We start from the raw sequence: 12,848 nt of genomic DNA, 5'->3' as shown, positions 1-12,848 counted from the left end.
ACCAACTTACTGTTGAGAGAGTATCATGCTGGCTGTGCAGATGAGCTGGAGTGTGGGATGACAGGCCTAGAAGGGCTGTGTGGACCAAATGACGACAGAGCTAAAGTGGAGAAATGCTTTAGTGGCTGGAATGAGGTTCCCCCCTTCCTCAATTTGGAAAGGCTGTCAAATGACCCCAGAAACAGAGGCTTACCTTGTAGTAACAAGGCTCAAGGCATAGAGACGAAGATTAAGCAAGAAATGAACTCTGCCAGGTGTGGTGGGCATGCCTGAGACAATAGGGTCAGGGTCACTGCATGTTTGAGGGCTGCACCACAGGAGGTGACCATGCCAGCATGTTGGCCTTCAATGGAACTCTTAGCAATACTGAAGTTTTAAGTTACAGGGAAGAGTGAACCATTACAATGTGAAGACACCAAGGATCCATCTAAACATTTTTAGGGAGGGATTCCCATTTAATGAATAGCCTCAACAATTGAACAGTGTTGACCGAAAAATGAAATGGATTTGTAACTTACAGGAGACTGTTCATCAGTAGCTTGTGACTCCACAGCCTGCTTCTAGCCTGGGGGATGGGGGGGTTCCCTGCATCCATACGGTGTACATAAAAAGACACACAAACTCCTTAAGTTTGAATCTGATGAGAACCACTGGAAGTTGAAATATTAAGCTATTAAAGTCTTTATTTAAGCTTTTCAAGGCATTTTTTAAATTTAAAAAATAAATATTTGCATTGTAGCTAGGAGAGTTACATGCATTGCATCAACTCAGTTTCACAACTTATTAACATGAGATAACTAAACAGCACCATTAAGACTTTCTAAAGCACTGAAGATAAACACTTGAGTATCTGTAGTTTTGAAGCTGTAACTGTGATTGGCTGTCTGGTCACTGGCTCTGTTTCTGGTAACTTTTACTGTCAACACATTTTGACAACCCCACCAGCCAGCATATCTCAGGACTCATTAAGAGGGATGAGCTACAAGTTAATATTTGTAATTTAGGTCTTCAGGGACATAAAATGTAGCAAAAAGATTTGTTTCCACCATGCTTTTATAAAGTCAGACAATCATAATTTTTAACCCTTAAAATTCAGCTCATTCAATTACAACCATAGAAACTACTGGTATCTGAATGTTACTATTTTTATTACAAAACTTTTATTTACAAAATGGAAAAATAAATGACTAAAGGCAGGCCATAGTTAAATGTTTTTTTTACCCAGTGATTGAAGAAACATTAAGCAACATGCACTCACACATCAGGTCATTTCTGAAATATGCAAACTCTTAAAATTCCTGTTAGTAAAACTTTAATGTATTCACAATACTTGTATGTTTATGAGGATGGGGACAATTCATGGTTATGTACAGTAAGTTTAGTATTAACAGGTGCTCAATTTTTCTTTAATATTTGGCTTTCATCAATACAGTAGTGAACAATTTGCAAGTAAGAATTGCAAATGCTTCTCACTTTGCTGAATTCACAAGAAAAAAGACAAGTGGTTTGATACCTTTGCACTACACAGAACAGTCAGAACTCCAAGGTTATATTAAACTGAAGCCTTCATTGTGATCAATAGCTTGAATCAGTTTACATCGTAGAGTTTCTTTTTCTGTGTATTTTGGGAGATCTAAAAGATTAAAACAGGTATGGGAAACCGGGAGATAGCTCTCACCACCTCCTGTTGACTGGATGACTAGTTTCAGACTCTTCATACCAAGAATGGGAATGCGATCACTACCTGTCAAAAATACTGCCAAGAAAAATGATTTAGACAACAGTCCAGTGACCACAGCCCAGCTTTGCATGAACATCCACCCACCATATGATCCTAATTATTTTTACAGGAAGTGCTCAATAGATACTTGGTGAACAATGTTGGAATCTGCAAAAGCATTTAGAAGTCCTTTTTGGAAAAGCCATTTAGAGAACTGGTTAAATTAGTGTTCTTGTTATTTTTGTGTGTGTAATGAAAACTTTCAGAAGTTCTCTCCTGCCATATGGATCCCAGGTTCTGCTTTTTACTTGGAAACAGGATCTTGGCAACTGCCCAGACATCAACTCTATTTCCAACAGACCTTGAACTTGAGATCTTACTCCAGTCTTTGGGGCCTTTGCAAAAGCACTGCACATTCTTAAATGGATAAGTGGGGAGAGTTTCAAGAGAGGAACATTTTTATGAATGGGAAGAAATAGGAAAAGAATCAAGCCATGTCCAGTAGCGTAGGATCCAAGTCGGGCTCCCAGCACCCACATGGTGGCTGCTCACAACCACCTGTAACCACATCTCCAGGGGGTCTGACATCCTCTTCTGGCCTCTGAGGACACTTGCATACATAACACACAGATACAAAAATCTTTAAAAAAAGTAGCAAAAACTAATCTTAAAAACGGAGCTAATATTTTACAATTTATAATGATTCGATTCTTGTCTCATAGAATATGCAGCTGGTCGGAAATACTTACATAGAAATTGTTTCTTCTTTTCCAGTGGTAATTCATGAAACACTTCCCAAAAAATTTTTATTGTGGGATGTTCTGCCCAATACTCCCCTTTGTATTCTGTGTTCTAAAAAGAAGACCACCAGTTTTAGCAATAAGGAATATATATTACCCTAGCAAAGTGGCTCCCGTAGACCCTATCATGGTCAAAAGAGTAGGGACTACTGCAATCCTGCTACTAGTTCCCAGGAAAAGGGAGGAAGAGATCTGAAGTCCAGAAATGCTTGTGCAACACTATCAATAAGGATTCAAACTGTGTGAAAGGTTTATTAAAATACCAACATGGAATTTTAGACAAGTTTCTTTGACTATTTTCACAAAGAGAAACCAAACAGTTTGTACTATTTTTTTCTGTTTTAAAGGAAACTGCTAAGCGCTCCAGTGACAATGTTCTGTGAGTTTCTGAGATGGCCTGTGACTGCCTCCTACAAGTCCTTTCTGTAGACCCTTCCCTACAGGGATGGGCCTGACCTTATCACACCAATTTAACACTAGATTTGCTAGGGAAACAGGGAACCGGAAGGCTTCATCGAGCACTGGGAGGACAGCCATTCGGTTGGGGGCTCCTATAGCACTTTCCTGAGCACCCCACCAGTGCTATTGAACACTCAATGCACTGTGTGGGTAGGAGGGGCAGGGGTGTCTTCATAGCCACAGCAATGAGCTAGCTGTATGAACGGCAACAGCACACAGGCTACATTTAAAAAAATAGGCCATGTTCTACTCTGACAAGTAAAGCTTGGTGTAGCCTTACCTTCTCCAGTTCTTTCCAGTCATAGTTTGTATTTCCAATAACCATAGCTTGTAATTCATTAGGCTGAAAAAGCAGAAGAACTTTTCCTCCACAGACCTTATGAAAGCCTGCATGGAAAGCGTCAAATAAAGAAGCCACTGATTTATTGAATATGTAATCCACATAGGCATCGACGAACTCTTGCCTAGAAATGAAAGCAAGGCACAGATACACAGATTACACACACATTCATGGAGAATACCCAATACTGTCCAATTAAATTTTTGCTCCTTCACTTCTTGCTATTTTTCAACTAAAATCAGAAAAGTTAGAGTTCAAAGGGACACCATCATTAGGGAGAAAACTAAACCAAACCCACACCAAACCCAGGGGCTATGTAGAAAGAACCTGTCTCAAAAAAAAAAAAAAAAAAAAAAAAGCATGATTATTCTTAGGTTATTTGTAGTGAGAGGAAAAAAAGGTAATTTCCTATTCAGAGTAAGGCAACTGTCTATCAGTAATTTCAAAATATATCCAACTCATTGAAAACTATTAAGAAGTACTCCTGGAGGTGATTTCCCACCCTTTGGCTAATTAGTTGCCACCATTTCCTCTTGTCAGTTTTCTTTGCTCCTTCCTTTATCATCTTTCGATTCCTTTACTTCAGGAGCAAAGGCATATTACTTCCCATCAAACACTCGCTTGTTTGTTTCGGACTGTCTTGAGACATGGTCTCATAGTTCTGGCTGGATCAGAGGCTGGATCCACCTGCCTGTGCTGAAGTGCTGGGAATAAAGGCACTCACCACCACACACAACCTACAACACTGTTTTCTGTAAGTGGTGACAGGTTTCTAGTAACGTTGGGAAATGCCCACTAGCTCTCACCCTGCCCCGAGGCCACTGCAACCCACGTACCGGTTTTGTTTGTTCACAGCTGTGTCTGCGCCATTCAGAACCAGCTCTTTCACTTCTGTTGCACCGAAGTTTTCAACTGTGATCTATTAACAAAAAATTTAAAAGGTCAATATCAGACCCACAACATGTAATACTTTTAAATGTAACATCCTTTCCTCTCATTAAATATACAAACTAGCAAATTTATGCTAAAAAAGAGCCTACTTACAAAATAGGCTTTAGAGCCTCACTCGGCCTCCACCTTTTCTAGTAGTCTGATACTCTACTGCAACCCCTGATCCATTCCCCAAGTACTGGGTTAGCCAAATACAGGCCACCTCAGCATTTCTCATAAACAGGCAGACAAACCACTTCAGAACATAAAAATTGCAGGAAGTACGTTTTCCTCAGGAGACTGAGCGAACCTGATCTCTGCATTTACACCAGCAGTACACCCTTCCAAATGACAACTTCCCCATATTCTCTGCCATGTTTACTTGACAGGGAGTTTTCAGGTACATACTAATTTGGTTTATAAGGTGATATATTATTTCAAAACCTTTTATTTCTCCTAATAGTCCATTTTTTGTATCCACAGAGAGCTATGGGACTACATTCTTGCTTTCAGTTCACCATCTTGTTTTTTTGGTTTTTTTTTTTTTTTTCTAGACAGGGTTTCTCTGTGTAGCTTTGGAGCCTCTCCTGGATCTCACGCTGTAGACCAGGCTGGCCTCAAACTCACAGAGATCTGCCTGCCTCTGCCTCCGAGTGCTGGGATTAAAGGCGTGCGCCACCACCACCCGGCGGGTTCACCATCTTGTAAGGGATACTTTGTCAAAAGGCTAAGCACACAATTTTACCACACCACATAGATAGAAGTCATCTCAACAAAACTATACTATTCTGTACACATAATCAACCCAACAAAAGGACAAGCAAAAAAGTAGATAATAAAGGTCTGAAAGTGTGGCAAGTGGCTCTAACAATGGGGCAGTGTGTATGAAAGAATATTGTATGATGTAATTCTATAAAACGCGGAGTAACTGCAAAGCCAAGCCACAGCAGCTAGAGGAATGAACGGCTCAGTGGATAAAGTGTTTGCTTTGCAAAAATGAGGACTGAGCTGCATCCTCAGCACCACTGGGCAGATCAGGCCAGCCAGGCCAGCAAATGCAGTGACCTCAAACTATAGTCTCAAAAACAAAAAAGCAAATGAGGACGACATCCCAATTGTCACCCTCCAGCCTCCACTTGCACCACATGGGCAAACCAATCATTATACACAGAGCACACCTCACACACATACAAATTAAAAAAAATAAAATAAAATTTAGGAGGTGCTGAGATGGTTCAGTACCTGCTGCCAATGAAACTTGAGTACACCCCTAAGATCCATACAGTAAAGGAGAACTGACTCCCTAAGCTCTCCTTTGAGCTCTACATGTTCAATGTATAAGTCTGTGTGTACCTGCACATGCATCTGTACACATGTACACACACACAATTTTTTAAAAAGAGAAATGTCTTTTATGTTCTTATAGCTTTTATTGTATTAGCGATAAAAGGAGCTGGAATAAATGTTTATCAATATTCCTGAATACATGGAATGTATGTATTGATAAATCAATTAGAACTTAAATTCACAAACTTCAATATTTAAGTCAACTATAATACTAACAAAGAGTCACGGAATCAGGCTGCAGAGATGGCTCAGTGGTTAAGAGCACTGGCTGCTCTTCAATTCCCAGCATTCACAGGGCATCTCACAACTGTCTATAACTCCAGTTCTAGGGGGTCCAACACCCTCATATAGACATACATACAGGCAAAACACCAATGCACATAAAATAAATAAATCATTTAAAAAGTCAAGGAATCTTAAATTGACACAAGTGAATCCACTGAAATTGGAAAGCATTCTAAGGTTCCCTCCGGATTCTTTCCTCCTCCTCCTCATTTGTCCTCCCACCCCATCCCAAAACAGTCTCTATGTATATAGTTCAGGCTGTCCTGGAACTCAATATGTAGACCAGACTGGCTCTGAACTCAAAGTATGTACCACCAGACCTGGCTACTACTTATTATTTTTATTATTTTTAATAGTTTTTCTTTAACTTCCTCCCAGATTCACTCTTACCCCTCAGACTGCCCCTGATTTTTGTGTTTTTTTTTTTTTTTAAAGGAGCCTATAATCTAATTCTGCCCACTACTGTGTAACAGTTTCCTCTGAGATCAAAATATTTCATCCCTCAGGGGAAGCTCCTTGAGCAAGAAGGTAAACAACAGCTGGGTGGTGGTGGTACAGCCTTTAACCCCAGCACTGGCCAGAGGCAAGTGGATCTCTGAGTTTGAGGCCAGCCTGATCTAGAACTGCCAGAGCTACAGACAAACACTGTCTCAAAAACAAAACAAACAAATAAATAAAGAAGGTAAACAACTTAAAATAGCTTCAGGAAGTCCTTGAGCCTAATCAGATTCACTAGGATCCTTCTGCCAAAGGAAGGAATAAAAGCTGACAGAACCTCTCAGACAGAAGGAATCTGAGCTGCATAGAAGACTCTTGAAAGCAGACCAGCTGCCTCGAAGAAACAGAAACCATCTGAGCTGTTGGAAGAGGTTTAGACTGATCACTTGGAATGGACAATCTCCAACCTGCTGAGCTGCCTGCAGGCTGTGAGGTGTGCTCCAGGTTCCCAGCTCTGTGAGCTGTCAGCCATGCTAGGGTGGCCTTGGTGATACCGATGCTCCTGTAACTCACTACCCACATTCCTGTAAGTAACCCTAACAAAACTCACCAGCTCACCAAGTTAGACTTTGTATCGGTACGTACACCTTGCCAGGCAGGAAAAACTGTCATACAGCACCCAAACATAAAGTACTCCTGTGTATGGGATCATCCACTATGGAGTACGGTGAACCTACCAAGAGTTATATCTGTAGAGAAATCTGACCCTCCCCCCTCAAAGAGAAGCCACCAAGTTAGGTGTGTGTGTGTGCGCGTGCGTGCGTTTGTGCATGCGTGTGTGTGTGTGTGTGTGTGTGTGTGTGTGTGTGCCCATGCAGCTAAGCTGACGGCAACTGTGAGCTGCCCAGATGGAGTGCTGGAGAGCAGCAAGAGCAGTGAGTGCTCCAGCCCCAGGAAGGTTTTCTGTGTGTAAGTGTGAGAAAAAAAAAAACACAGTAATTTTACTTCAGCTTAAACATGTATCAAATTTCCTTACAAAAAAACACATTCGCATCCCAATCCATAACGACCTAAGATATCTGGCAGATGGGCACTAGGAAAAGCAGCTTGCTGTTCGAACCTGAGAGCGTAAGTTCAATTCTTGGATCCATAGTCAAAGGACAGAACCGACAAGAGAGAGTTGAGGACGGACTTCAATGAGAAGCAAGCAGACACACTGGAAGAACCAATCTACTAAGTAGTGTAAGTTCACTAGTGATAACTCTTTTGTGAACCTTTCCATCTCTAATCATTCCTGTATCTACAGGCTCAGAAATGAATAAGCCTCCCGAATTTAAGCTCCCTTATTATTATAATTAGCAAAGTATATAATTACTGAAATCACACAGCTGGTGAATAATGACTGACATGCAATTAATTCAGTTTATCTGTATATTAAGGATTAAAACAATCTCATAGGATTGTTGAGAATAAAATGAAATAATGCATGCATTGTGGCTGGCACATAGCAAATTTCAATAAATGTTAGCTGCAGGGTTAAGAATTCCATTTATGGGGCCAGAGAGATGGTCAGTGGTTAAAAACACTGGCTGATCTTCCAGAGGGTTCAATTCCCAGCATCCACACAGCAGCTCAGAACCATCTGTAACTCCAATCCCAGGGCACCCTTTTCCGACCTCCATGGGCAGCAGGCATGCATGATGTGCAGGTATACAAGCAAACTAAACACCCTTGTACACACACATTGGAAAAAAGAAATCCTAAAGCATAGCTGTTAAAAAAGGCCATCCGTTTTCTGTTTATCTTACTGTGAAATTCAGACAAAATGTTTCCTCTATGTCATCTTCTGGGTAGTCCAGCAACTGCTGCATGCTTCTGCAAAAAAAAAAAAAAAAAAAAAGGGTGCTTATTTAAAGTAAAACAGGTGATTTTTGACAATTCTGTTTATGAATATGCCAGACTTTCCATTATTGAAAGTGTTTGTTTACTTAAAAAATATTAACAGAACAACAAAACATCATTTTTTTTTTTAAAGAAAAAAAAGCTTTCTCTGGACATTCCTCTCCTCTTAGCCCCAACTAGCCTAAGCTTTTTGAACCACTAACCTTCCAACATCGGGCATCAACTCTTTCAGATCATCCAGGGATGGCTTCCGTTTCAGTAGTTTCTTATATAAAGCCAATGGAAAATGGAGGTCCACAATAGTAAAGTTATAAATTGCTAATCCACAGATAACACCAATTAAATGGAACAAATCACTGTCTTCAAATGTCTAAAAATACAAAGAAGAAAAAATAAAAGACATCTCTTCCAAGTTAAAAATCCTGATTTTTAGTACAAAAACATAATCTCCATAGTAGGAAAATTCTGACACAAAATTAACAAGAAAGCAGCTCATGGCCATCACTGGGTACATTTCCATTTGATACTGTTTTTAAAACTTGCTTAGGGGCCTGGAGAGATGGCTCAGTGTTAAGAGAATTGATAGGCTACTCTTCCAGAGGTCCTGAGTTCAATTCCTGGCAACCACATGGTGGCTCACAACCATCTGTAATGAGATCTGGTGCCCTCTTCTAGCATGCAGGTGTATGTGCAGACAGAATACTGTATAGATAATATATATATTAAGAAAAAAAAAAAAGAACTTGCTTATTAGCCAGCAGTGGTGGTTAATTCTAGCATTTGTGAGGCAGAGGCAGGTGGATCTCTAAATTCAAGGCCAGCCTGGTCTACAGAGTGAGATCCAAGACAGTCAGGACTACAGACAGGAGGCACATGGCTTCACAGCTGACTTTTTTTCTCCAGAAATGTTAAGCATTTCCATGTCATTAAACATAAACTGTGGCCTGCTAGGATTGCTACTGTGGGTGTGGCCCAAGCCCGGTCCTAAGCACGGGGCAGAACAAGAGGATAATTGACTGTGTGTGCATGCACATGTGTGGTGGCTGATGACAACCCAAAAGCTATCCACCTGCTCTGAGGAAAGGTTAGGGCTCAACAGCTAGCCTAGCCTGTCTGCCCCATGAGCTAGAGAGACCCTCCTGCCTCTGCCTTCCTACCTAGTGCTGGGTGCTCACACCACCATGCCTTGCTTTTGGTTAGTTGCCTTTTTTTTTTTTTTTTTTGGTCTTTCGAGACAGGGTTTCCCTGTGTAGCTTTGCGCCTTTCCGGGAACTCACTTGGTAACCCAGGCTGGCCTCGAACTCACAGAGATCCACCTGCCTCTGCCTCCTGAGTGCTGGGGTTAAAGGCATGTGCCACCACCGCCTGGCTTCTAGTTGTCATTTTTTGAGACAGGGTCTGGCCTAGAACTACAAGTCTAGATGTAGTCAAGCTGCCCTCAAACTCACCTCTTGAGCACCGGAATTGCAGGTGTGAGTCACTATACCCTGTTTTTGCCAAGCTTTTTTTAAAAATAGATTTATGCACCATTGGTTGTGTATCTAACATGGCTATACCCTAAAAATGAAATAAATGACTCAGCAACTTAAAATTGTATTTTCATTTATATAATATTGGTGCCACCATTTGGCTATGTTTTTAAAGTCTAGAACATTTAGTGGAACTACCAGAGTGCTCAGGGTGTGTGACAAGGCACTAGGCAAAACCTCAAAGCTGTCAATAGACAAGACAAGACACTGTGGGGTAGCCTCAGTAAAGATAACTGAAGCAAACAGAGAAACCCAAGATCACATACTAAACTGTAACCACTGGAGGGTGCTAAAGAACACTTGGTCTATTCAAGAACAGGTAACAGATTGACTGATCCCTTTCCTGGCAAACTAGACACTTAGCAATAATTAAGGGGGCATTTCTCTATAAAAGCATCCAAGGCAGTATAATTAGAGTAGCATTATTTTGTTATATAATTATACTAGCATTATTTTGTTACCCCTCAGGAATTATCCTAGGCACTGAACATCAATCACTGCTACCTTCACACAAGACAGCCAGCCTCCTGCAACAAGGTCTATACACACATACACAACACACAGAGCTGGTAAATACCTTAAGTCTTTGTTAGACATGGGTACTTGTAACTAATCAACTCTGCCTTTGACAGAAATGTGTCAAAAGCAGTCACAGCCAACACATAGCTTCCTATATGAAAACGTGAGGTATGAAGGTCTGCTTCACACTATAATACTGGCCCTTAATCTAACTATAAGAGACATCCATGATCCCTAACGCTAAGTGAGTTCACCCTAGAAGAGAAGCTAATATAGTGATTACTATTCAATTACCCAAACTGAAATACAAAGAAGAAAAATTCAGCTCTTTTTGCTTTTTTGGAGACAGGGTTTCTCTGTGTAGCCCTGGCTGTCCTGGAACTTGCTCTCTAAACCAGGCTGGCCTCAAACTCACAGAGATCTACCTGCCTCTGCCTCCCAAATGGCGGGATTAAAGGCATAAGGCACAACTGCTAATTAGCATTTTTTAAGCTGACTGACAATAAGTCTAAAAGTTCCTAACTTCAAGTTGTAATAAAGCAAACCTCTGACCAAAATATGTTAGGAATCTTGAAGTCTTCCTGAGTGAATTTGATACATAGGGTATAAAAACAAAGATATAAAGAAATAATTGTGGTAGGTGGGCATTTTACCTTATCTGAAAACCAAATGAGCCTGGAATCTTCGTAATACCGAAACATGCCATATTTAGGATCCAATAATTCCCTCATGATGAGCAAGAAAAACTCTTTGCGTACACCTCCTGCATCAACAGCATCTTCTCCAACAAATATAACCTAAAACAGGGCAATGTGAACAGTAAATGGAAGGTAAAGAAATCAAAGTGCATTTCAGAGACCCTGGAACATGCTATTTATTGCTAATAAATCTTAGCAATTTATACTTTCGAACATTAAGTATGTAATTTAATTTTAACTTCCCTGAGGCTAGAGAGCTGGCTCAGCAGCTGCTGCTCTTGCAGAAAACTCGGGTTGGCTTCCCAGGACCACTTGGTTCACAACTATCTGTTAACTACAGTTTCACAGGATCTATCTAACTCTCTATTCTGACCTCTGCAGTTGTCAGGCCACACACGATGCATATACATGGAGGCAAAACATAAAGAATCAAGTAAGTCTTGATAACTATATAATCAATTATATAATTAAATAAACCCCATAAACACTTTCCAATACACACAAAAGGCCTAAAAGGACCTGAAACAGCTTTTAAATAGAAGCCCCAATGCATGTGAATCAGAGCTCACTTACTTTGAGTGGCTTTTTGTAATCTATGTTCTTGGTTTTCCTGAGGACTTCCATTGCATCCCCTACAATATTCTCTCTGCGAACCACTAGAATTAAGCAGGGATTCACAGACTCAATCACCGGAAGAAAAAGAGAGGAGACATTCTGTCTGTGGGCCTGGTCAATAGCCATCTAGAAAACAAAAAACAACAACAACAAAATCAACTTTGTTTTACTTTGAGGTAGTTTCTATTTAACCTAGGCTGGCCTTGAATCTGAGCATGTATGGCCCCCATAGGCTCATTCATGAATATGAATATTTAGTTCCCAGTGGCAGGCTATTCAGGAAGGATTACAAGTGTGGCCTTGTTGGAGGAGGTGTGTCACGAGGGGGTGGGCATCCTGCCTACAGATTAGAATATAAAACCCTCAGCTACTGCTTCAGTGCCATGCCTCTCTGCCTCCTGTCATGACGACTAACTCTAAAACTGTAAGCAAGCCCCCCAGTTAAATGCTTTCCTTAATAAGTTGCCTTAGTCCTGGTGTCTCTTCATAGCATCTGAGCAGGATGGCCATGGACTCCTATTTTGCTCCACTTTCCAAATGCTGGATTAGGGCTTGGATCACATGTAAGTACAACCATGCTCAGCTATTTTATTTTAGTTAGCATGAAGCTCCATTGTGATCTCAATACACACACACACTTTTTTTGTGGCAGGGTCTCACTATGTAGATGGCCTGGAACTCAGAGATCGACCTGCTTCTGCCTCCCAAGTGCTACATTAAGGGCATGTGCCACTTTGCCTGGCCTCTTCCATGAACTAGTTTTTAAAATCTTCATTGTGAATAAAAAAAGCTCACTGTAAAAGGGAAACAGAAAGGAAAGGAGGCATTCTGAAGGCAGAGCTCAGCGACTGAAGCCATTCTGGGCTAGCCAGTCAGGGCTGGGCAGTGGATCCTGTCTCCCCTGCCTCCCCCTGGCCCCCAAACACCAAAAAAAGAAAATTAACAACAACAACGACAAAACTATGACCAACCTCAAGGAAATTTGTCTTTCCTGTTTTCCTTTTTAGAAACACTCTCTCTATGTAGTCCTGGCTGTTGTGGACCTGGCTACACAGACCGGGTTGGCCTCTGAATTCAAAGAGCTGCGATTAAGAGTGAGTGAGTGTGTGAGTGTGTGTGACCATGCCAGGCCCCAGGCAATTTCAAACTCTCTTCCCATTAAAGTGATGGAGTGCATCCAAGTCTGATTTTATCTCGCCTTTCATTCCCTCCATCTTTTCTCAAGTAACATGAATAAAGGCTACATTACTCTATTTTTATTACAGT

General features: G+C 41.0%; 1 protein-coding gene across 4 annotated transcripts in view; it reads right to left on the bottom strand.

Moving 5' to 3' along the window:
• Positions 1 to 980: 980 nt before the first annotated feature.
• Positions 981 to 12,848, bottom strand: part of Herc4 (HECT and RLD domain containing E3 ubiquitin protein ligase 4) — a 75,944-nt gene continuing 64,076 nt past the window's right edge. For all 4 annotated transcript variants that reach the window (XM_036168315.1, XM_036168314.1, XM_036168316.1 and 1 more), the window contains 8 exons: positions 11,541 to 11,708; positions 10,923 to 11,066; positions 8,425 to 8,591; positions 8,128 to 8,194; positions 4,156 to 4,238; positions 3,260 to 3,443; positions 2,470 to 2,572; positions 981 to 1,756 (listed from right to left, as the gene is read on the bottom strand). In XM_036168315.1, coding sequence (XP_036024208.1) covers positions 1,548 to 1,756; positions 2,470 to 2,572; positions 3,260 to 3,443; positions 4,156 to 4,238; positions 8,128 to 8,194; positions 8,425 to 8,591; positions 10,923 to 11,066; positions 11,541 to 11,708 — 1,125 coding nt within the window. In that variant the 3' untranslated portion in view covers positions 981 to 1,547. The remainder of the gene's footprint in view (positions 1,757 to 2,469; positions 2,573 to 3,259; positions 3,444 to 4,155; positions 4,239 to 8,127; positions 8,195 to 8,424; positions 8,592 to 10,922; positions 11,067 to 11,540; positions 11,709 to 12,848) is intronic.

The sequence above is a fragment of the Onychomys torridus genome, chromosome 18 (genome assembly GCF_903995425.1).
Source record: "Onychomys torridus chromosome 18, mOncTor1.1, whole genome shotgun sequence".
Taxonomy (NCBI): Eukaryota; Metazoa; Chordata; class Mammalia; order Rodentia; family Cricetidae; genus Onychomys; species Onychomys torridus.
The sequence above is the reverse complement of the archived record's forward strand: the minus strand, read 5'-3'. Positions and strand labels throughout refer to the sequence as shown.